Source organism: Strigops habroptila, chromosome 20 (genome assembly GCF_004027225.2).
Source record: "Strigops habroptila isolate Jane chromosome 20, bStrHab1.2.pri, whole genome shotgun sequence".
In the NCBI taxonomy this organism is placed as follows: domain Eukaryota; kingdom Metazoa; phylum Chordata; class Aves; order Psittaciformes; family Psittacidae; genus Strigops; species Strigops habroptila.
In genome coordinates, this window is record NC_044296.2 from 2,763,252 (window position 1) to 2,787,949 (window position 24,698).

The window sequence follows — 24,698 nt, forward strand, 5'->3', positions numbered from 1 at the left end:
CCACAGCCTTTTGTTTAATTTTGAGAAGGAGGCGAGCTGTATGGATGACCAAGTCCCTTCTTTTTTGGGGAAGGGAACAGGCTGAATTTGGCCATCTATTTCCTTGACGACAGGAAGGAGTTGAGAGTAGAGGAGCCCTGATTTCAAGAGGTGTAATAGTTCACCTTACACTTGAATTGCCTTTTAAAAACCAGGTAGAGCATAGGATATCTTTATATATCACATGAATTTTCCTGAACTGGCCAAAGAGTAGAGCAAATCATTAATCCCTAACTGAAGCCACCAGCCCACAGAGCCACGTTCTCAACTGCGCTGTGTAAAAAGCAGCTTTGAGTTTCCTGTATCTGCTGATCTCCTGGAGGTAGAGCTGAAACCACTCCCAGTCATCCCAGAAATCTAGCACTGTGAACTGTCGCTCAGCAGAAGCAATGATGTATACTTTCCCTTCCAACAGGTTTTTCTTACTCTTCTGGCTCCGTGGCAGTCAATGGAAATCTTACAAACAGCCCAGCCCATCTTAACCATAGTGTTGATCAGGCAGCTCTGGACGACTCTGGGAGTCTGTTTAACTCAGTAGGGTCTCGGAGTTCCACTCCACAACATCCTTTGCTAATGATGCAGTCAAGGAACTCTGGGCAAAACTCCCCTGCTCACCAGCACTCAACAAGCCCCAGGTTAAATGGCACATCCCAGAGCCTGGTAGGGGTATTGCAATATGCAGATGCTCAGAAGATGTTTGCCGAAGGAACAAAGGGGGATCTTCAGTCTGATGCAGCGTTTTCAGATCCTGAGAACGAGGCCAAGAGAAGAATCATCTTTACAATCTCTCCTAATACAGGACATGTAAAACAATCCCCTTCCAACAAGCACAGTCCTCTGCCCATGAGCGCTCGGCTGGACTGTGGCCAAGCACACGCGCAGGATGGGAAGAAGCGAGGCCGGCGGAAGAGATCCTCCACTGGGAATCTCAGCGGGAACTCCGGGGTCTCCCCTAAACGCAAATCCTTACCTACTGTGTCTGGACTCTTTACGCAACCGTCGGGTTCACCGCTCAATATCAACTCCATGGTAAGGGCAGAAAGGAAGAGCAAGAGAGAAGGGCTTGGGAAAGCTCTTGGAATTGGAAATAAGCTTCAGCTATTCTCTGGTGTACTCCTAGGCTGTCACAGTAGCTAGACCTGGTGTGAAGGTCCTGTGTGAAAATGGCCCCTCTGAGAGACCAGGAAATTGCTGAAGAGTTGGGGAGCTATTTCTGTATAAGTAGAACATCTTCAAGGAGTTCTTTGCTGTCAGAGCATTGAAAATTAAAAGTAATATCTTCCCTTATGACACAGACCTTGTTTCTGCAGTGAAGTTGATTTTTAGGCTCTAGGTTAAATATTTTGAAAATAGTTTAAACTAAACTGACTAAATAGCTTACGAGTGCCAGAAGCATATGGCATTCTTGCATAATTAAGCTAGCTATACAACTTGTGTTCATCTGGTCCTGCAGTGGTAGTTTGAGAAGAAATGTGATTATCCCGTGTTTTCATTTCTGTGTTAAAACACAAAAACCAAAGAATGAAAATCAGCTGGTTTTCTGCTATATTTAAGCTTTCATCCCAGGTTCTAATACAGGATGGTGAACAGCAGCAGTGCTGAACAAGCAGCTGTTGCCATATCCTAAAGCTGGCCAAGTTAAGCCTGGTTTTAATACCCTTAGTAAGATGCTTTGTTTTTAAAGGGATACTCTCGTCTGTAACTGCTTTCTTTCCTTCTTGCCCAGGTCAATAACATTAACCAGCCTTTAGAAATAACAGCCATTTCCTCTCCTGAAAACTCCCTGAAGAACTCTCCTGTTCCTTACCAGGACAACGACCAGCCCCCGGTACTGAAAAAGGAAAAGCCCCTGCTTCAGACCAACGGTGTTCATTACTCCCCTCTAACGTCAGATGAAGAGCAGGGATCTGAAGATGAGCACAACAGCAGCAGGTGAATACCCAGGGGAAGGTTTCAGGATGAGATTTCTCTGGGAGCTGATAATGGTGCTCTAAACGGAGAGGTGTGCTAAGCCCCCTTTGTTCCCCTTGCTTGGAGGCTGATTGCGTTATGCCAAGCCTCTTATGTGGCTGAAATTGTGAATAGGGAAGGTATTTAGGAAGTAGTGCTTGAATGTGGGAACTGTTGCTGTGTTTGCAAGGCTGGCAGCCTGGCCTCTGAAAGAATTAGAAAAGTAGAAATGCTTTTTTACTACACTACTTTGTGGCAGTACTGAGGCTGTGTGTGTAATCTTTAACTATGAGTCTGTATCCTGCTTAGTCACAGTTTCAGCTTGATTCCAAATTCTTCACTTCCTGCCCCAAACGGTTGGTTGATACATTGCTCTGCAAATTGATTATTCACCACCTTTTGCCTGCCTGTGGGGTGCAATTTTTTCCTTGTTTAAGGTACTGGAAAAGTAACCACTTTTATAGAAAAAGGAGCAACAGTCTGCTTTTGTTGTGAAAGAAAAGCAACAATGAAGTGCTCTGAACGTGCACTCATCTTGGCAAAGAGCAATAATTCTATAATAGCTTCTACTTAAAGTTTGTGATGGATTTTTTTTAATGCTTTTAAGCTCCTTTAGTAACACGGAGCTATCTGTCTGACTTGGCTTTTTATACTCTAATCGACTGTTAAGTCATGAACATGAGGAAGACACGTTATTAGGGTAGATGTGCAACAAAAGGTCTGCAGTGAGTGCTATAATCTTTTTCTTTTCCCACTAGAATTGAGAGGAAAATTGCAACAATCTCATTGGAAAGCAAATCTCCACAGAAGACTGTTGAAAATGGTAGGTGTGAGGAATATTAGTTGTTGTAGTGGATGGGCTTGGGCATGGGTGTCTGCCTCTGACTGAAGTTGTCAGTAGCAGGAGTTTCTCTGCTCTGTGCTGCAGAGCAGAGTGCAGTTCTGCCAGGGCAGACAAGTGGCTGCTAATTACAGATTTGGGGTTAGTTCTTCCTGTAATCCCAAGTTCCCAAAGCTCTGACCAGTGTTTTTCACTGACTGAGGGTTTGGGTGGGGATCTGTAGTACAAAGATGGAGGAAGAAGTAGCTCAGCATCCCATGTGGAATCAAGTTTGGTGAGTAGACATGGGTACAGATTTGGGACATGATTTCCCTTGGCTGGGGCCAATCAAAGATTTAATGGCTTTAACCTGCCAGAGGGGAGATTGAGATGAGCTCTGAGGGAGAAGTTCTTCCCTGTGAGGGTGCTGAGGCGCTGGCACAGCGTGCCCAGAGAAGCTGTGGCTGCCCCATCCCTGGCAGTGTTCAAGGCCAGGTTGGACACAGGGGCTTGGAGCAACTTGCTCTAGTGGAAGGTGTCCCTGCCCATGGCAGGGGGTTGGAACTGGATGAGCTTTAAGGTCTGTGATTCTCAAACCTCTTCAGAGCATTAAGGTAAATTTTAACAACTTTGAGGTGACTTCACAAATATTTCTGCCTTTGGATCACAAGTAGAATTACAGACTGATAGAATGTGTGTTTGAAAAATTAAAACCCTGTTCTTAATGAGCAGATTCAATGAATGCTGTTCTTTGACACAACTTTTCTAACAAACTAGGTGGCAGCTTAGCTGGGAGGAAACAAGCACAAAGCAACGAGAACATGAATAGCAGTAAATGGAAATCTACTTTTTCACCAATATCTGACATCAACCTGACCAAAACTACAGATAGTCCATTGCAGTCGGTTTCATCTCTGAGCCAGAATTCGCTGTTTGCCTTCAGGCCCTCCACTGAGGATAGCTTTGCCATGGATGCCAAGATCACGGCACACCCCAGGAAAAACATTGCCATGCCCTCCTCCGGGGCGGACGGGCTCAGCCCCAGTACAAACTCCACTAATGGATTTCCGTACAATGGTGGACTGTCAAGTGATATGGGTTTACACAGCTTTATCGATGGTGCTTCTCTTCCACATAAGGCTTCAGACGTGACGACTTCCAACTGCTCCCTGGGTTTCCAGTCGCAGCGAAGCAAAGATGTGGGGGTATCGGAAACGAATCCTTTCTTGAACAAGAGGCAACTCGAAGGCCTCAACGGCACGAAAGGAGAAGACTTAAATCGGGCAGGGGTCAAAGGCAAAGAGATCAGCGAGATCAGCATCCGCACTGGGGGTTCTTCAGACAAAAACTCTTTGCAGCATAACGGAAAGGTTGGCAAAGGACGGGACCGAGATGTGGAGTTTAAAAACGGCCACAACCTTTTCATTTCTGCTGCTGTTTCCTCTGGTGGCCTTCTGAATGGTAAAAGCCTTTCTACTGCTGTTTCTTCAGCAGGCAACCCAGCATCTTCTGTTCAGACACACCATCCTTTCCTAAACACTTTGACCACTGGATCGCAGTTCCCCCTCGGCCCCATGGCCTTGCAAGCAAACCTCAACTCGGTGACAAATTCCTCAGTATTGCAGTCCTTATTTAATTCAATGCCAGCTGCTGCCAGTCTGGTCCACGTGTCATCAGCTGCAACCAGACTGACTAATTCTCACACTATGGGGAACTTCTCTCCTGGGGTTACAGGTGGAACAGTTGGAGGTAGGCAGAACTCTTTCTCTGGTATAAGACAGGGCCTAAAGGAAAGTCTGACACTGCCTCTCCAGGGGTGAAACCCTTTCATTTCTGCAGGATGTGAAGCAGATCTGTCCCACATAACCAGTCTCCTCTATCTCTCGGAAATGCTAGGATGAGTTCAGTTCCCCACAGTGAAATCTCATGAGCTTTGTCTACTAGATGAGCTTGTTGTATCACCTTTAATGAAACAATACACCCAGACTTTGTGATTTCATAATGTGTGCTTGTTCAGATGTTGCTGTGTTGGAACCAGCTTGGGTCCGCCTGCAGGTAAAAGATTTAACTTGTCCTGGTACCAAGTTGAGGATCTCTAACTTTGACAACTTGAGTAAAGGTTGAGATTAGGCCTTGAATGGAATTAGCATGATCCAGGAAGAGCAAAACATCAGTGCCTCTTCAGAGGAGATGGTGTTGGGGAATTGCGTAGCATTCTGGCTCTTGAATGGACATGAAGAGCATTTCTTTGCCAGGAAGGGCAATGCCATATGCACCTTGCACTTCTGGGATTCTGCACAGGCTTGGCTTCTGTGGCCCAAACCGGAGACAAGCTGGCAGGACTAGAAGATAGTCTGAACCTGCCGTTACTAAGTGTCCAAGGCAGTTTTTCTTACCTGTCCATAATCATTCAGGCACCATGTCGGGAAATCCTAACTCTTACATCTCTCAGCACATAGATTTGCTGGAAATACAATCTCCCCTCTGCTGCCCTGTAAGTGGGAAAGCAGGAGGGTGGGGAGGGAAGAGCAGCAATTTGAGTCTCCAGCTAAACAACTCTAAAGACCACGTAATCTCATCAAAAGTCTACCCGTGTGGTATAGAACTGACAGTTCTTGGGTCTGACCATTTTTCCTCGTGGCATTTAGAGGTTGGCAGTAGGAAAGGTAAGTGAAATCTTTTGTACCTCCTGGCCTGCACCATTATCTCTCATTGCTTGCTACCTTCTCATGCTGCATATTTTTGTATGGGGCTGTAACTATTTTAATTTTGCTTTTTTTCTTTTTATTTTTCCTTTTGGTTTTGTTTCTCTTGTCACTTGAGACTGTACAAAGCCCATCTGTTGAAGCTGAGTTTTTCTCTCCTGTTTGCAGGTATTTTTAACCATGCGGTGCCTTCTGCCTCCTCTCCTCATCAATTTGGAGCCAGTTTCAGCAGCAGTGCTGTCTCTAGCAGCACAGTGCTAAGCTTAAACCCTCTGCAGGCTGTTGCCAGCACCTCATCCTCATCCTTCCCACCCCCTTCCTCTAATTTAGTAACATCTAGTGAGACTAGATCTGCTCAGCACCTCAACAGAGCGCCAGTGCAATCTGTTTTCCATCCCCCTCCTAACGTTTCATTGCCCCCACCTCCTCCATTGCTCGCTTCTAACTCCGAGCCTGCGCTTCTGCAGAACCTGCCATCCATCCCACCTGGTGAAGCCTTTTTGCCACCCTCTTCTGCTGCTTCTGTCCAACCTGCTAACGCTTCTTTGTCTATTAAGCTAGCTTCTCTCCAGCACAAAACCTCCCGCCCCTCCTTTACAGTCCATCACCCGCCTCTGCCCCGTTTGGCGCTGGCACAGTCCGCGCCCATGATCACGCAGTCCAACGCTGCTGGCACGGCCGCTCTGTGGGTCACACTTGGCATGCAGCCTCCTTATGCTTCGCACCTTTCTGGGGTTAAGCCACGATAAAGAGCTTGCTTAGCTAACAGTTCTTATTTTGTAAGGTAAGGCTAGATCAAAGAAAAGAGGAGTTTTGTACAAGATGCTGAATGATGCTTCTTCCTTTTCAGAGAGAGTTGGGGATGGGCTCTGGGAAAGAAAAACCTCTCAAATGTGGGAAGCAAACGATCTGATGGCAGAGGATGGAGAGTCTTAATGCTCTCTGTTCTGGGAGTCAGGATTTCTCGACAAGGGCTGCTCACAATAGTAACTCTGGTCTGTCTCGTCTGACATGAGGATTATGTTCAGGTTGAGATCACTTCATGAAAATGTTTATTTTGAAGATCAGGAATCAAGAGGAAATGTCTATTTTTAAGTACGGTTTTATACAGTTTTTGGAAGTGGTTGTTGCCTATTCCCCCCTCCCCTCTTCTTGCCTTCTGACACAGACTGTTGCATCTCCCCGAGTCCACGTCCGCATAGCGTTAGGCTGCCTGGTGGTGCTGCTTTGTGACTCTCTGTGGCAATGTGGTGGACTTGGTTTTACTGCCACTCAATAACAGCTGCTCTAAATAATCACAGAGCTAAAAATCTCTAGTTTACGAGCTGCAGCTTTGTCTTGGAGAGCAAATGCACTGGTCTCGCATCGCACTTAATGTGCCTCCTGCATCAATGGCAAACACAACCACAGGTAGCAAAGGGTTGTGATTTATCTGTGTGCTACTGCTTCATTGGACTTGCCTGCAAGGGCTGAGAGTCACCAACTCACCAGATGCTCTATTTATCCTCATTTGGCAATCACTGGCTTACTGAGTAGACTGTGAATGAGAACACAGGGAATGTGCAGGGTTAACTGTGCTCCGTGCTTCATAAAGGCTGGGGCCGCAGAAGAGAGGAGGGGTTCTGGAGACTCTGTGCATTTTTACTGAAGCAGGTATTTAAATGTCTTTAGAGCAACTCCAGAATAAAGTGCACCACTACAGAGTTGGGTACTGTTGTTAATGGAAATACTCTGTGGCATCCTGATGTAACAACTTGTGCTTGCAAAGTGAAATCAGTCTGTTAGGCCCCAGAGCTTGCTCCGTGCTTTTCTTCTAGGTCTTTTTATGTTGTTGCTGTTCTCTGATACCAAAGCTACATAAAATTTATGGTTGAATACTCTTTGCCACTTATAAAGCATATGACTCAATTACAATATATACCTGAGAGATTCTTTTGACTGTGCCTTGTGTATAGTGTCTTCATCATCAAATTGCTCCACAGACACAAACAAATCCTCATTAGGCTTTTGTAAGACATGTAAGTATTAACTCCTCCTTCCATACAAGGAAGTGAGGCTGAGGAAGAGTTTTGAGTAACGTGGTCCCTGCGTGCCAGCAGAGACCAACAGTGTGATGTGGAAGGGGCTTGAAAGACCCTGAATAGAAAAGAGATGGGGGAGAAGGGGCAAGGAGGGGTTTGTATATGTAAGACTCACGTGAGAACAGCGTGAAAGCCTTGTGCTGAAGCGGTCGCCTTACCTGGAACTGAGGTTATACTGGGCTAGACTCTGCCATCTGTGTCATGGGCCCTGTCACAAAATGGTTCTGAGCAAAATAAGCAAGGCACAAAAGTGACGTACGGAGCAAAGTAGCTGGATGACAAAGCTGGCCTGTGGAGCGAAACAACAGAAATAATGCTACCAGGAGATGCTGTATGACAGACATACCGTAGTTGTGGTCCTGCTCTGTGTGACTCTTGAACATAGGTCAAATACTTGAGCAGTTCATTGACTTTGGTGTGATCGCTGTGCTCAGAGTCCTTGATGAACCAAGGTTGAACTCTGGAATTGGGGGCTAAACTGCTTTGCTTCTCAAAATGTTTCTCTCCCAGGGTAATAAAAAATGAAAAGCAGATTAGTGTGTGCTAGGAAAAGGTGAAGTACAGAGGGGGAGAACACTTATTTTCCCCGCCTTGAGGTCAGTCATGGGAGGACAGAGTTCAATGTGCTTACACTGTTCAAGGCCAGGTTGGATGGGGCTTGGAGCAACCTGCTCTAGTGGAAGGTGTCCCTGCCCATGGCAGGGGGTTGGAACTGGGTGAGCTTTAAGGTCCCTTCCAACCCAAACCATTCTGTGAAAGCTTTAAAATCTGCCATGGGCTGTGTATTGCTCCTGGAGGCATCCTTTCTGTCTAACTGCAGTTGGGACAAGAGCTGCTCCTCCTTTGCTGGCTAGCAAGGTCTTGGAGCAATGTAAAAATGATTGACACATCTAACACATGATAGAGTTTTGTCTTTTATTTAGATGAGTCTCTTCCTCTCCTCCTGTTGTGCAGGTAACTAGGATTTCTACCTCAACCCATTGTGACCTATGCAAGGACAACGTGGACCAACTTCACTCGGCTTCCACTGAAAGGTGCTCACCTGGCCTGTGCAGGGGTTTCTACTCTCTTACTACTGGACAAAATAAAAACATAAAAAGACCTAAACGACAGAGAAAAGATTTACTGTGAATCTGAGTTAAAACAAAAAAAAAAAAAAAAGGGAAAAAAAGGAAAAAAAAAAAAAAAGAGCAAAAGAAATGCTTAAAGCTCCAGTTTGTATTGTTGATAGTTTAGATAAAGTATTTATCTTTTTTTTAAAGTGAAAACGATTTTGACTTATTTTATTCCACCTAGAATCATAAACACAACTTATTATTAAATTTTCTGATTAATAAAGGACTGGCACACCAGCAGAGATGTAAAGAGCCTCCTCTCGGTGCTATTTCATCCGTCAGAACTGTGCCTCTAGTTTGAATCCTTGGTGCTGAACTTGGAGGGTTGAGCAATGCCAAACCCAGTTCTCAGAAGGGTCTGCAGTTTATTTATTCACCTTGCTCTGTTCATATACCAAAAGCCATTTGGTTTGCAGCAGTAGGAGCTACAGAGAAAGGCAGGCTTCTAATTAAAGCTTTGTTTTAATTGGAACTCTTTTAACTGAGGGGATTTAACTGTGTTCATTGCCAACCAGAACTCGGATTCCCCTCTGGGGTGGCAGCTAAGAGTCCCTGGGGTGGCCCAGGCGAGCTCCACCAGCGCAGGCACCTTTGAAAGAAGAAATTCCAAGTCCTGCCCCATTCAAACTACTTCACTGGGCCATTTGCCGTTGCTGGTGGCACTCAAGTCACTGTGAATTTTGGTAGTTAGTCTGGTACCTTGTTTTGGGATATCATTGGCATATGAACAGGGTGTGTGATCACTGGTATTGGTCAGGCCCTTGCTACAACGTTGGGAAGACTGAACACAGGGCTTCTGTCCTGGTGCAGGTAGCAGATTTTCTCAGCTTGCTGGTTTTTGTTCCAAGTATAATGTATTTTGTTAATAGGGTTTTGATACTTGAGTCAGAAATGGATTAACTGTGTACATTGATGGACAAAGTGCATTTTGCTTTTGTATTTCCTTGCTTTAAGTAGGTCTAAATGGTAGTTCACAAAAACACCCTGATCTCGCCTACGTGCTGCCACACAATCCGACTGGTGCAGTTCTTGTTTTGTGACTTGGTGTTCTGTGTACAGAAAGGGCTGCTCCGAGCAGCAGCTGTATTTTATAGAGATGTGATGAGAAAAATATAAATTTCATATACTTTTATTTCATTTATTTTTAGATTGTACAATGCACAGTAAACTTGTAAAAACTTATTTATTCGAGTGCACAAAGGGAGGAGGAGGATGACCCATTAAGTAGAGATCACGCTGGGCTGTGCTTCAGACTGGCCCAGATACCAGTAAAGGAAACTACAATCAAAGAAGGGGAATTGCAACAGCAAAATGATGTTTAAGCTTTGGGGAACATCTGCTTGCCAGCCCTGTGCTCCAAGGGGCAGCACTGACTGCTCTGCATTGGAGTGCTTGCTGTCCTGGAATCCCATCCAGGTTGGTAGTGCTCCCCGTGGAGTCTCCCACCTCCAGCAGTCGGGCATTCCCCTCGGCCTTGAGCACCCCATGGTCACAAAGAGCTGGGCTGAACACGTGCATTAGCTGCTTAACTTCTGCCTCAGGGTTTGAAGTCAGCATGAGACCTCTGCCCAGTGCGCTCCCTCGTGCGCTCACTCCTGCTCCCTGGCTCCAGGAGGAATGGCTGTGAGCGCTGTGCTGGTGTGTTCAAGAGTGGTCCTTGAACTCTACCGGCTCCTACAGATTTCAGTGAGGCCCTTTTCTCTGTACCTCATCCCTGGCAATCTTAGTAGAGATCTAGGACAAAGTGCAGTTATTCTCTTCATTCCCAAGCGTGTCTTCCATAGGCAGCCTTTGTGCGTGGAAACTGTTGATCTGAGTGTGCCGCCTTACTCGCTGGAAAGGGAAGGGGTTGATAGCCCTGGAAATTAGGGACATTTTGGAATCGTTTTCTGCTTTGCGTGTGGGAGAGGATTTGACAGCGGTGCGCCCTGCTGAGTTACTAACAGCAAGATGGAAACCTGGAAAAGGGCAAATATGCTCAGAGGGTGAGAGCTGAGAAACATCCAGTAGCTTCTAGTAGAAGCCATACACAGTTTATGTCCTGGAATCCAGGAAGACAATGTAACCCAGATGTTTTGCAGCTGGGAGTTGGGCAGTTCCAGCTTCTTCCAGCTCCTTGGGTGACTGGAAGTTGCAGAGCTGCCTTAGCATCCTTCCCAGCAGGCGGCAGAGTGCTCAGTCTCTGAAGGCTTTAACTTGTAGGCTGTACCAGAGCAATTGCTGGAGGGCGGAATTGCAGCGGCCTTAATTCTGTCTCCCCCCTATCATTTGTATCCCTGATGAGAAAGATGAGGACATCCAAGTAGAAGCTTTTAATCACTGCTTTTATCAGGTCCTTTTCTGAAAAGGGACCAAGATTCGGTGTTCGTTGGACCTTTCACGTTCCCCTTCATCCCAAACCACAAAAGACATCCAGGAAGAGAACTCATCCATTGTCACTTGTTCTGTATGGGGAGGGTTCACTTGTGCTCATAGCCAAGGTGTGCGCAGGACAGCAGCAGATGCCTGTTTGGAGAAGGACCTGACGCAAGGGCTCCGTTGAACCCGCTGTGCTCTCCAACGCCTGCTCAATGCCTGTATCAGCCAGCGCTCCTCAGCTGGAGAGGAGGGCCAGCTCCTTGTGATGGGAATCACTTGCTTTGCCCTGAGCTTCACAGCAATTCAGCAATCAGTGTCTGGGGAGCAAGATGGAACTGTCAGTCATAGTTTGGTGGTGGACTTGGCATCTGCCTCGTCATCACCTCAGTGCTGCCATTCCCATGACATAAGGGGTAGATTGAGATGAGCTCTGAGGCAGAAGCTCTTCCCTGTGAGGGTGCTGAGGCGCTGGCACAGGGTGCCCAGAGAAGCTGTGGCTGCCCCATCCCTGGCAGTGTTCAAAGCCAGGCTGGACACAGGGGCTTGGAGCAACCTGCTCTAGTGGAAGGTGTCCCTGCCTGTGGCAGGGGGTTGGAGCTGGATGAGCTTTAAAGTCTATTCCAACCCAAACCAGTCTGGGATTTCATGACCTGATGTTTCCGTCTTGGCAGCCCACACTGCAGGAGTCTGGAGCTGCTCTGGCCATGCCGGTGTCTTCCACCCATGCCTGGCACTGTTGATACCTTCCCCTTGTGATGCACTGTGTAATTGCATTGTGTGGCAGCTACAATCTAAATCCTTGTAGTAATTCCTCACTGGGGTGTGCTTCCAGGAAGGTGCCTGATGAGGTAACGCTTGTGGGGAGCAGGGCTGAGATGGGAACCAGGAGAGTGCAGGTTCTGGGACTGGTGTCTTAGTGTTGTATTATCTGAGAGATGTTGCCAAGAGATTTGCATTGTCGTCTTCCCCACTCCCTGATCTTCTCTCGCTTTGCCATAATCTTGGCCAAATTCAACTTGTTTCTTCTCTGTTTGCAAAAGGGGAGAGCATTTACCTTGCTGTGGGGCTGCTGAAGGAATAGCTTTGAGCTGTTAAGATCTCATCCAGATGGCTACAAGAATAAGACCCTCATGACCCTGCTGTAGGAGTGCTGTGCCAGAGGTCTGGAACCTGTTTTCAGTAACTGGAGATGCTTGTGAGTAGTCAAAGCCAAACAGCCAGTTCCAAAAAGGAATTCATTCTGTGTTACCACATCCTGCTGGGTCCAGTCGTTCCATGGCTGTCACACATGTTCCTTCTCCTCTGTGCTGCTGCTGCTGCCAGGGACTTGTCAGGAAGCTCAAATACATCTTGGAGCACTTGCATTGCCAAAAGGAAAGAAGGAACTTCCTGAGTGTTGTGGTGAGCAAAACCTGTGCCCGCTGCTGACTGTCAGGAACCAGCCCTGCTCTCATCTGGGGATTTGCTGCCTCTGGCTTGTACTCACCCGGCTCAGTCCACCAAGACCCACCAGGCTCGGAGGCTCCAGATCTCAACGTGTTCTTTGCTGTGGATTCATCACTCAGCAGCGATTCCTCCATTAGCCAGGGGATGAGGGGCACCAGCAGTCTCATTGCTCTGCTTTTCATGTAGATGAAGGAGAAGGTGGGAAGATGTTGCTGGAGGACTTAGAGGCTGGGGCTGTTGAGACCGCGGTGGTGTGCAGGAGGATGGTGACATCGAGCTGTCTCTGCATCGTCTCTTGGTTTGGTGCAAGTGAGGCTGTTTCCTTTAGGAAGGTGTGGATCAGTCTAGACAACCATATTGATCGGAAGCATCTTCACCTCTTAGTTCAGATTGAGGATGCAATGGGAAAGGTGAAGGGGAAAGTGCCAACATCAGGGAATGCAGCACATCCTGGATGTACATGGCACCATCCCCAACTAGTTTCTCCCAATAGCAGGGACTCATGTCTCCTTGACCAGAGAAACAGAGAAATACTTTCTTGTGCTTCCACCTCATTTCCTTCCTTCCTAATGGCAACAGCCACTTTACCTTCTAGTGCCTGGTTTGTGCTCACCCTGCCGCTGGCTGGGGTTGGGGTGAAGCTGAATTCCCCTGTCCCAGGACTGGCTGGTGGGGTGTGCATGTGGGGATGAAGGTCAGCTTGTAGGGACTGAACTTGTGGTTGCACCTACAGTCGCTGAAGCACCCAGGCAGGGAGGTTGCATCACTTGAACGTGAAGGGAGCCAGCGGTCACTGGTTTTGTGAGTCAAGAGCTTTCAAATCCCCAGGGCTTGACACTCCTCAGTCTGAAGCTCACCCAGCCCAGTTACTTAATCTCGGTGTTGAGTAGCTTTCTTCTTTCTTTAGTCCAGCTTAATACTTGAGCAAGTAACTTCTCTATTTGAAATCTGCTGAGCAAAGAGGTTTCAGGCTTGGTGAGCTCTTCCCTTGCATCTGAATCACATTTCAAAATGCTTCAGTATCACTTGGCCGTCGGGGCCGCTGTGTGTAGGTGCCTTCGCCCCGCTGTGGGCAAGAGGTTCCTTCTGAGAGGTTTGGTGACACTTCTTCATCCTCCTTCTTCAGGGGTTGGGTGAGGTGACCTTTAAAGGTCCCTTCCAACCCAAACTACTCTCTGATTCTCTGTAGAGATGTATGTGGAATGCTCGATGGAGTCTGAGGGCTATGGACAGGCAGCTCAGGCTCACCTCCAGGGACCTGTGTGGTTTGATTCTGCGAGGATTGTGGATTTAGAAAGCAGCATCTGCTCCCCTGACCTGTTATGTTTTCTACTTGGAAGAGTGTCCCAGCAGAGGAGAGCCTGCAGGGCTGCATGGCAGGGGGAGCATCCGTGGGTGCGGAGGTGGCATCTGCCGTGGGGTAGGTGATGGTTTTGGTGGGACACCGTGGCTGTGCAGTTCATCTCCTCCGAGGCTCTCCAGAGCGCCCACTCTTTGTGACCCTGTGGGGATATTGGCACGAGGCCCTGCAGGACCTGCGCCCTCACTCAGCCGGCGGCTCCCTGCCCCGCTCCAGGAGCTGCTGGAAGAGGAGACTCCAGCGCCAGGAGCTTGTTCTTGGGCTGCTGATTGTGACTCCCCTCCAGACTCAGCCCCCTCCATGGTCCTTCCTTCCTCGGCCGGTCTGGAGCTGGTGCTGATCACCTTCAGGCACAGTAACAAAGATGCTTCCCCAGCCCAGGGTCCCTTTCCCTTGCTGCGGCAGAAGATGCTCCTTAGGACTGATGTGATGTGATGTGAGGAGGCTTTGGTGGATCGAGTCCTAGGTACAGCCCCTTTCTGTATTGAATTCAGTCTTTCAATACAGGGTATGGAAACCTGAACATTATGGTTGTGTTTATTTCTTGGAGAGAGTTATCCCAACTCACCCAGCTCTTGACAAATTCTGCTTTCCTTGTTTTGCCTGAGCCAAAAGCATAAAGAGGATTAAGCGGTGGGAGCTCCAAATAATGATTCCTTTGGGTAAGGTGTGGATGTTGTGCAGTGGACTGCAAACCAGCAAGAATGTGTTTTAAAATCAATCACAGTTTGGGGAGAAGAAAAACTGTTCAGTGTTTTAGTGTTTTTGTGAACTATCCTTGCAGCACTGAGGAGACATCACAGGAATGGGTTGGGAAGCTCAGCTCTGCGCTCCCTGTGTGAGTTTTTCACCTTTTACGGCTGTTACAGAGGTTTTTCCTCCTTTTTTTTTGCTCCAACATTTCCATAGCTTGCATGTCAGGTTTTCACTGGAAGATGGATTACCAGTTTTAAAGGTGGTGTTGTGCCATGTTTTATTTATCCTTATGCATTATAAATATATAAATATCTATTTAGACTGAGTATTGCAAGAAAAGATGCCGTTACTGGGAACTTCAGGGTTTAAACCCAGGACAAAAGAAAGGGAAACACTTCTCCAGTGTATTTGCTGTTTGTGACCCTGTTTCTGAAGAGGTTTCTGAAGTTTTTCTTGTTCAAAAACAAAATCACATCTTAAAATGCTGAGTTTTTGTGATGTGAATCCTGAAGTTCTCATGTTTGCGACCCCTTGGTTTGCTCAAGGTACACCCGGTCACGTTTCTGGTGCCGTCACATCACTTTGGAAGGTTTTGTTTCTGGAGCTGAGGAGGAGGAGGCGGAAGGGGCTGATCCATCCTGCTTGGCTTTTGTAACCTGTTAATGTTTTGCAGCGATCAGTCTCAAATGAAATCCCAACTTTTTAGGTCTCTGTTCTACTTCGAGGTTTCAGGAGGGAGAGCCTGCCCCCGCCGAGTGGGCCCTGGATAGAGAAAGCAGTAGATGAGGAGGTTGCTGTTGCTCAGGAATTGATTAGTAAACTTTTAACTACTAATAAAAATCCATTTTTCAGTGGATTTTTTAAAAAACCCCATTTTCTTAGGGCAGTGATATGGGATGTTTCCTAGTGAATAGGAATTAGTTTATATAATTTTAGCCTATTAAATTGAATTATTTAAAATTCAAACTTCCCCTAATTTATCTTTTTTTTTTTTGGTTGTTGTTGTTGGATTTTTGTTTTATACTGGTAAGTTGTCCTGTCATTCCTTTCATTCTTCCATAGAAGTAGAGTGAATTCTTCTGCTGTGTATATATGTATGTATAATATATATATTTCCACCCTGCCTTTCTAATTCTCCCCAATGTAAGAGTTAGGGGTTTTTCTTTTCTCCCCTCCCTCCACTTAATTTCTTGTGTCTTTACCTTGATTTGTAATTGAAACAATGCTTTGAAGTTTGGTCTTTATATTAAAGTGTCTGTATTTTAATACACCGTATTGTTGTGGCGTTTCACTGCTTCAGCAGGGCCGGTGCCAGCATCCAGCGAGGAAATGAAATGGGGGCTCTGGACATGGCTTTATCTGGTGGCAGCAGCCATGTCCTCCCCCACATCCCCCCCCATCCTGAATTAGTGCCTTTAGCTCTGCGGAAAACAAGGACAGCCCATCTCGTGGGGTTTAACGTGCTGGTGACACAACAGACCCACCTGGGTGCCCTTTTCCTGGGAACCCTTTTAGCCACTGATTTCACCAGTGTAAGGAAATGGATGTGTTTAAATGCTTTTGAAGGGAAATGGCTGGAGGAGCCTTAAAACGAGCTGCAGGGCCTGTGTCACCCAGTGCTCACACAGCTCCTGGCCCCAGATGGGGTTTTAGGTGCTGTGAACAGGCGGCAGCAGCCGGACCCAGCCCCGTCTGCCTGAGCCTGTTTGTCACCTCAGCTACAGCTGAGCGCTGGGCTCTGGTACAAAAACCTCCAACCATCACAGGCTGGAGCATCTGCAGCTGGGTCCTGAGCAGGGCCCCTGCCTCCAGCTACCACCATGCTCCTCCTCGAGGGGCTGAGGGCATCGTCTCTCCATAGAATCAAGTTGTGTTGGAAAAGACCATCAAGTTCACCCATTCCCCAGCACTGCCAAGGCCACCACTAACCCGTGTCACCAAGGGACTTGTCTACACGGTGTGTGAACACTTGCAGGGACGGTGACTCCAGCCCTGCCCTGGGCAGCCTGCTCCGATGCCCCGAGGTGCAGTGCTGAGGCCAGAGCTCGCTCCAGCCACCCCTCCCCAGGGAAGGTTTTGGTTTCTCAGACAACCACCAAGATTAAAACGAGTGTTTATTGGAAATGTCGCTGTACAACAGATAAATGGCTTCAGGACACCATAGGGAGCCTGTACACAGCACTGAAATACAAAAAGCATAGTGACCAGAGTAGGAAAAATGACCAATTGTCTATAAATCACCAGCAGTTGATTTGGATCTCAAAGTGTCTGGCAGTACCATCCTCCCAAAAGCTCACCCAGTGTCCTACACTAGTCTAGAAGTTGATTTAAGTTACTTACTGGGCCGGCCATTGGCCCATGTAAGGCTTCACAGCATTTGTCTTACATTCAGGTCAGAAATGTCATTAACCTCTTAAATAGGGGTTGCGATTATCTCCTGCTCACCTGTTTCCCATAACATAAAATGCCCATTTTTAGGTACAGTGAAGGTCGTGGGTGGCAGCTTTGCCAGGAGCTGAAAGGCACATGCTTGAGAAGGGGCTGCTCCTGAGGGCGGCAGGACACGAGCTGCTGCTGCGCCGGCAGCTTGTTGGCAGGAAATGATTGAATGTGACAGAATTCCTGGGGTTTATGTATGGATTGACTTTGTGTATTGATGAATTCACGGATGCTGAACCCCAGGGAGCTGAGTTTGGATGTTCTGCCCCTAAAGCGGCGCTGCAGCAGCATTCCTGGCTGGCAAACCAACGCTGAAGCTGGAGCTGCATCTGTCTGTCTGTCCTCACAAGCAACCAGACAGACCAGTCTCTGTCACAGTAACTAAAACCGCTGCGCACCCACCAGCATGTCAGGAACATGCCCCTGCTCTGAGGTAAAGCAGAAGTGGCTTGTGAGGATTAAACTGCACTTTAAAAGTCAGCTGAGGACACTAATTCCCTAAAGCACAAGCTTTGTGTTCCTGCCTTTAATCCCTCACTGCTGCTTCCACTAGAGCTGCCATCTGTCTTCAAAACCGCCCTGGGTTCTGCTTCCACCCCATCATGCCCTCAGCTTATTGTGCAGGCCAGCTGCCCCGCGGCTTATTTTGGCAATTTCTGGAGCGAGCACCTGGAATGATTGAAGGGAAAGGGAGTATCTGGGGAGGGGAAGGAGAAACCTTGGCTTTGAGATTGAAACTAAAGCATCAGCGACATCTGCCACTCTCCCGGTGCCCAGCAGCATGAGATGAGGGCAGGCCAGGTCACTGAGGCTTGCAATACAGGCTCTTGTTTCAGCATCAATTCCCAGCCAGAGGAAGAGACTCAGAACTTCCCTTCAAGCCCAGCTCACAGCACAGGCTGCCCCTCGCTTACCATGTGCTGTTTGCTGCAGCAGCGTTCCTGCTACCCAGCTGAACCTCCAAAGCTCATCTTGTGCTGCATCTGCCTAACCAGTATGCAGATGTCGAGTCCCTTCTGTCATCAAGTGCCTGATCGTACCTGGGACCTTCTCAGGGGCTTCCCGGAGGTTTTCCTGGTCTAGTTCCAGGGCAGATGCTGCCGCCGGCTGCATCCTCTGCTGCTGTGGGCATCAGGAATCCGGGCCTCCTGCAGCCCCGGGTGCGGGTCCTTCCTTCCCTCATCCCTGGGCAGTTTTCCTTTGTGCAGCCAGAGCCTGGCTGAAGGCGCAGAGCCTCGAGGAGGGATGTTCCAACACTTACCCCTCACTGCAGGAGCCCCAGGGATGGCAGCCCTTGTTCCCTGGCAGCTCATCATGACTGTGGCACAGTGTCCTGGTCTTCCAGTGTCCCAGTCTCTCTTCAGATGCTCACAAAGGGGAGGAATGCTGCAGCAACTCAGGGAATGAAGGGTTACTGCCCAGCTCGCACATGCTCCCCAACATTAACTTCTGCAGGGCCTGATGCTACAACCTCCAGCCAAAGTGGAGCAGTTCCCATCTTTCCAAACCTCCACATGGCTTCCTGCTCTGGGAAGCCCAGGCAGGATCTCCCCACGGGTCTCAGCCCGCTCTCTGCTCATTGTGCTTTCAGCTTTGCTTTCAAATGCATTTGTGGAGTGTTCTAGTAGGCTGCAGCGTGGGCTCCACCAGCCTCTAGGAACTGGAACAACCTGCCCAGAGGAGGCAGAAAGAAGAAAACCACCGCAGAGACAGGCTGCCTTGCTGAACAACCCTTGGAGACTGCAAGAAGATCCTGAGCCAGAAAAGCTGAGTAGCTCCCTGCAGGAGAAGGAGGGGAGGAAGAGGAAGGGTGAAACTGGCTCAGGGCCTGCCCCAGCAGCAGAGGACAGCGGGTGCTGCAGCTCTGTTCGGATCCTGCTGCCTCTGCTCTCATCCCACTGGTGCAGCAGTTAAGCCTGGCTGCCTCCAGAGCTGGGGCAAGTGGGAATGTGCAACGAATTCCCCTTTTAAAAAAATCATACAAAATTATTTGACTAATAAATTAAAAAGTCCCTTGGTCACTGCTGCAGGGAACTGCTGCTGCTGTTCCTGGGGAGGGGAGCTGGGGGTGACCCTCCAGGGTGAGCCTGGCGCCAGGCACCAGTTCAGCTCCAGAGAGGGGATTACTGCCTGCGTGTTCCCAGCTGGAAGCGGGCTTCCTCCGAGATCCCATACTGCTCCAGGGGGTCCTGCAGCAAAAGCAGAGGGAAGGCACCAGTGAGACACAGACAAGGGGGAGGCCAGGACTGTCCCTCAGCCATTCCGCAGGGCTGGATGTACCCCAGCCCAGCCCTGGCTGCTGTTTCTGGTGCAGAAAGCCAAGCAGCCCTCAGGGAGGACACAGGGAACAATCACACATGGTTCAAGGCCACGCTGGTGCAGGAGCACACAGGTGAGCTGCAGCCACCTCCATCACCTCGAGCAGGGATGCTCTGAGGAGCCTGGCACGGGTGTCAGAGCATCTTGACCCACACAGGCTGGGACTCCCACCAGCTCTTTGGAAGAGTTCACAGGCCAGACCTGGTCAGCTACAAACCTCAGGCCACTCCACCACTGGAAGAGTCAGAGGGTCAGAGCTGAGACCAACGCAGGCTGCTCAGGGGAGGAAGACTCAGGTCTGGCTGTTGAGACCATGGCTTCAGGCTCTGGCTTACTCCAGGATCTCTTTCATACCCGTGGCAGCAAAGAGCACTGTGCAGGACAGCTGCCAGCAACACCAGAGACTGCCGGCCCTCCTCCGGTCCAAACCCACCATCACCACCTGACAAGCCAACTTCAAGGGACTCACTCACCTTCCCTGTCATTTTCTGGATCTCATTCCGGTAGAAGATCAAGCTCCTCCTCATGAACTCATAGCTGTAAGACAGGAACAGACCATGGGCAGGCTGAGCACGACAGGATGTGAAGTTTCAGCTGCTATTTAGAGCCAGAGGGAAGCTGGCTTGAGAGGAGACAACCACTTTTCCTCCTTGGGTTCACCACAAACCCATCCCAGCAAACAAACAGCACAGAGCACACAAGGCAGCCCTGGCACTGGTGGCTCTGCCTACCTGGCTCGCTTGAGTGCCTCAATCCACTCCTGACACTGCTCCTCACTGTCACATTCGAAGCAGTATTTCCTCTCGGGCTCCTCAATGAAACCTGCCAGGGACAAGGAAAAGGCTTCAGGGAGGTCCTGGCAGCACTGCCTGTGCTCCACTGCCTCCCTCACAGCAACAGCCAGGCTGCAGTTCATGTCTCTGTTCAACCAAGATGATCTGTGACCGAGCTGGTAGCACAGGCCTCTGGCCCCTCTCCCTTACCCTGAGTGGCTCCCGACTGGCCTCGAGCCTCTGCCACAGCCTGTCAGCAGCCAAAAACTTGGGAGACAAAAGAGCAGCTTCTCACAGTGAGAGCAACAGCTCAGAACTGAACCAGACCAACATGGCCAGAGCTGACTGCAGCTCCCTGAGCCTCCTTGCAAACAGTCCCCACTGATTTAGTAATCCAAGCGGAAAATGGCCCCGAGGAAGCAATTTTGATCTATGCAGAGGGCAGCCATCTGAAGAGTTAAATGCACTCAGAGAAGGCACTGACCTCTCTTTGCTCGAGGCTTTTGGGAATTTGGTACTAAGCACAGCAGAAAGCAAGTCCCTGTGCAACTCCTCTTCTTTACCAAGACAGAATCAGGACATCTAATTAATTACGTTGTCCTCAGAGCTCTGCTCTTTAGTACAGAGTCCACAGAGATCCAGGCTGCTGCTGAGAAATGACTGGGTCAGACTGCACCAGACCCCTCAGGGCTGCCGTGCAGGGACACAACCCAACCCCGACTGCATTCGGTTCTAACACTTTTCCAGGACCCCTCATTCACCAGCTGCCAACAAACCTAAGGGAATTCAGAGCTGGTGTTTAGAGCACGTTCACGCTGTTGGAGGATGCTTTGCAGACAGCAAGAACATCACCTCTCCCAGCGGAAAGGGGAGACAAGGCTCTGCACAGAGAAGCAGCTGTGCCTGACAACCAGGCCAAAAGATATGGGGATGGCCTTGGAGAAACATCCTGTTATTTCTGCCACATACCTCTCACACAATGATTAGTTGTTGGATGAAAGACTGCTTACAAAGGACGACACACCACGGGCCAGCTGGAGCCATGGCTATCAACACAAGGACAAACAGCGTGGCGGGAGGACTGGTGCTAGATTAGCCCAGCAGATGGTTTATCTGAGGCTGGCTTTTGTTTTGATAAATGCAGTAGCACAGAAGCAGCAATCTGTCAGGACCAAACCCTCCTAGAGAGGGATTTCCACAAGCACTAAGCCATGGTCTGTCTGTTTTGTTACTGCTTCTCTCCTCACAAGCAGCTGTGCAAGTCACACAAACACTCACTGTTTCAGCCAGCACCAAAATACTAATGGGGGATGGCAATGCCAGAGTAGTAACTGGCAGCTGAGGAGGAGGAGGGCTGAGGGGCACTGACCCCACTGAGGACGAGGAAAAGGCTGAGGAGCGCTGGCCCTGCTGTCACCACAGAAAGAGAGGGAAAAGCAGGAACTAAGCAGCAAAACCTTTCCTTTTACGTAGCATTATTTGCCATAAATGAAACACAAAGGAGCTGCATAGACAGAACTCACTGATAGAGAAGACGTTCTCCTCCTCTTTGGTGATCCTGCAGTGCTCCAGCAGCAGAGCTCCAATGGGCTGGAAAAGACCCGGAGAGAGGGATTAAGCCACGCTGTCCACCAGCACAACAGTGGTCTGAACCCAGAGAGTTTGCCAAGTGCCATTTAAGTGTGTTTCATAACCTGATGCTACTTTTAAAGTAATTCACTCCAATTACATGGACGTTCCATGTTTTTTAATCAACCTTTTGGTGTTTGCAGACATGCTTCGCTGTGCTAGTCCTACCTGGAACACTTTGTGGACATTAATGAGGTATTAAACATTTCTACTTGCTCAGATTCAACCCGGGCTTTAGCATTGTTTCTGTGATGTGAAGAGAGTGAAGATTTACTTCCTTGCTCAGTAAATCAAACAAAGATGAAATATTTAACATGACACACAGAACAACTCATACTGTACTTGGTAAGGGCAGTCCTGGAGCCTTGCAGGGGGTTGAGAACAGCGTGGTGATGAACTAGAACAGCTCAGGATAAACAGACAAAGGGGAGGTGCTATTTGCTCGCTAGTGCACAGAGCAAGGACATGGGAACCAAAGGGTGATACAAGCCACAAAGCCAACCCACAAAAAGCAAATTCTTTTGTCCAAGCTAAACAAACTGTGAGAGGCAAACAAGGCAGCAGGAAAGATACTGAAAAACCTGGTTTATTCTCTATCTCTGGCACATTGGTTTTACATTAGCACCCTCCACCTATCTGCTGAGCTCTTTTTGATCCATTCAAGAACATCCTCTCCCCTCCACCAGAGCACACACGTGCCTACAAATCGCCACCAGGAAGGAGAGCAGAGCAGCACTGGTGGCAGTGGAGGAGATGGGCCCTGTCCTCACAGCCTCATCCTGCACCAGTGCAGGAGCCAGACCTGAGCCTGCACAGGAACATGTGCCAGAGGCTGCTCAGCTGCAGCGCCAGTGAAGCAGTGGTTGTGCTTGGGCAGAGAGGAGGAAAGGGTAGTGCTGGAAACAGGAGCTCAGCCCTTATCAGGCTGAAAGAGTCCTAACGGACTAAGTCTAAAAACACCACTAAAAGCTTTCCAGTTCCTGTCTGCAGCACCAGCATGCACACAGCACTTTTCTTCACGCACATCATTACACCACTTTTATATTCATTTTCCAACAAAAGAATCTTTAGCAACAGTTATCAAAGGATTCACTAAAAATCACCAGATCTCAGAAGTGGCAAAGCTGGAAACAGAACCCAAAGGTCACATCCCTCAGTTCTATTTTTTTCTAGACCCAAGCGAGGCTTCTGCATGCCCAGAAGACCGGTATTGACAGGGTATGGCCACCAGAGTATCCCAGTAACAGTAACCACTGCGTGCATGTAAAATTCCTGCATAAAAAAGGAAAAAACAATGCTAATGCTTTTCCCAGGAGAGCAAAATATGAGCTTTCCCCACAGTTTCGCACGACAGGGCAAAGTCCTACAAACAAACATAACAAACTCCACTTTTTGCAGTTTTGGGGCAACAGTTATGTTTAAAAGATTCATTTCAAACTCAAAGGAGAAGCACCTGGGTGTGCTGAGATAGCAGTTCTGCTCCTCACCCCTATGAGTTTTCACTGAGTTGATGGAAGAGGAAATGTGGGTGCTCTGTCCTGGTTCTGGCAGCTCCTTATTGTACCATTGTACAAAGTTCATGCAATCAATTCACGGAGACAGAGGGAGGAGCCTTTATAGGGTAGATTAAGATTACTTATAAGGCAGAAGCTCTTCCCTGTGAGGGTGCTGAGGCGCTGGCACAGGGTGCCCAGAGAAGCTGTGGCTGCCCCATCCCTGGCAGTGTTCAAGGCCAGGTTGGACACAGGGGCTTGGAGCAACCTGCTCTAGTGGAAGGTGCCCCTGCCCGTGGCAGGGGGTTTTGGAACTGGATGAGCTTGAAGGTCCCTTCCAACCCAAACCAGGCTGGGATTCTGTGAAAACAAACAAGAACAACACAGCAGATTCCATACCTCTGCTTCGTCTGTCCGGAAGTAGAAGAGAAAGTTGACAACAAGCTTCACGAGGCGTTTCTTTAACACTGCAAAGAAAAAGTGTTGCGGTGGGCAGAAGGGGCGAGTGGTCAGCACGGAGGGCAGAGAGAAGCCCCTTCCACTCCTGCCAGTGCCCAGCACGGTGCCGATCCCACCAAACCCCTGGGGAAGCTCCGGTACAGTCCGGACTTTTGCTCCTAGAGGAGCTCACAACACCCAACCGGCAGGGAAAGGGTCCCTCTGCACCCACCCCCCGAGGCTGAACTGCAGCCGCAGGGTGACGGAGTCACTCTGCAGCTTCTCAAGTGGTTTCTGTGCAAGCAGAGCGCACAGCATCGTGTCACTGACAGACACAGGATGCAGCTGGCAGCACCTCAGCCCCAAATCCAGCGGGAGCCCCTGCCTGGGGCTGTCAGCACTGATGTCACCTCAGGGACAAAGTCCACCAGAACGCTGCAGGTCCCCAGGGGGAGGACAACCCGCGACAATGGAGCGAGTCTCCTTAACGCTCCAGTGCTGGTTTGCAAGGAAATTTGCTGGGAGATTCCAGGGAAGAGCCTCTTCCTCCCATCCCCTTGCCGCTCATAGTCCCTACCAGCCGTGATGTCCCGAAGCCCCCCAACCCAGCGCACCCTGTACAGGATGGCACCACTCGTGCTCCCCAGTCCCACACACCAGTCCTACCCCCAAATACCCCCAGTCCTACCCCCAAATACCCCCAGCCCCAGTCTTACCCCGTCAATACACCCGCACCCCCCCCGCTCCCAGTGCTCCCAGTCCTACCCTGGTCCTACCCACAGCTTCCCGGTCCTGCCCCCCCCGGGAGCCCAGTCCCCTCTATCCCTGTCCCCAGCAATTCCGGCCCCCCCCCCTTACACCGCCTCCCCTCAGCCGGCTTCTCACCGCTCCCCTTCTTGGGCACCCGCATCAAGATCTCGGCCGCCTTCTCCGCGGGCTGCCGGGCCAGGGACAGCAGCTCCCGCTCGTTGTACCTCATGGCGAGCCCCTTCCCCGCTCACCGCGGCCCCATCGCCGCCCCGGATCCGCTCCCGCCC

General features: G+C 49.3%; 2 protein-coding genes across 12 annotated transcripts in view; one reads left to right on the forward strand and one right to left on the reverse strand.

Moving 5' to 3' along the window:
* Positions 1 to 15,838, forward strand: part of DOT1L (DOT1 like histone lysine methyltransferase) — a 77,639-nt gene extending 61,801 nt beyond the window's left edge. For 6 of the 11 annotated variants that reach the window (XR_003994718.1, XR_003994722.1, XR_003994720.1 and 3 more), the window contains 5 exons: positions 455 to 1,068; positions 1,766 to 1,971; positions 2,748 to 2,812; positions 3,587 to 5,475; positions 8,550 to 15,836. Coding sequence is in view for 2 of the 11 variants with exons in the window: in XM_030509214.2 (XP_030365074.1) it covers positions 455 to 1,068; positions 1,766 to 1,971; positions 2,748 to 2,812; positions 3,587 to 4,558; positions 8,550 to 8,557 (1,865 nt within the window). In the remaining 9 variants the exon portion in view is untranslated. Of the gene's footprint in view, positions 1 to 454; positions 1,069 to 1,765; positions 1,972 to 2,747; positions 2,813 to 3,586; positions 5,476 to 5,682; positions 6,299 to 8,549 lie in introns of all 11 variants that reach the window. The other 5 variants (XR_003994719.2, XR_003994721.1, XR_003994724.1 and 2 more) reach the window with 5 other exon arrangements.
* Positions 15,839 to 16,666: 828 nt separating this feature from the next.
* PLEKHJ1 (pleckstrin homology domain containing J1) lies at positions 16,667 to 24,697 on the reverse strand. Its single transcript, XM_030509224.1, has 6 exons — positions 24,547 to 24,697; positions 23,623 to 23,690; positions 21,625 to 21,691; positions 20,060 to 20,150; positions 19,802 to 19,865; positions 16,667 to 19,198 (listed from the first exon to the last, which is right to left on the reverse strand). The coding sequence occupies exons 1-6, from the start codon at positions 24,638 to 24,640 to the stop codon at positions 19,133 to 19,135; spliced, it is 450 nt and encodes a 149-aa protein (XP_030365084.1). The 5' UTR covers positions 24,641 to 24,697; the 3' UTR covers positions 16,667 to 19,132.
* Between the last annotated feature and the right edge of the window lies 1 nt (position 24,698).

What these genes read in the sequence shown, in the direction of transcription:
- PLEKHJ1 (XM_030509224.1), bottom strand. Translation starts at nt 24,640, where the DNA reads ATGAGGTACAACGAGCGGGAGCTGCTGTCCCTGGCCCGGCAGCCCGCG. An exon ending in GGTGCCCAAGAAGGGGAGCG is followed by an intron (nt 23,691 to 24,546) that starts GTGAGAAGCCGG and finishes TTTTCTTTGCAG; the next exon opens with TGTTAAAGAAACGCCTCGTG. An exon ending in GGAGAACGTCTTCTCTATCA is followed by an intron (nt 20,151 to 21,624) that starts GTGAGTTCTGTC and finishes TGTCCCTGGCAG; the next exon opens with GTTTCATTGAGGAGCCCGAG.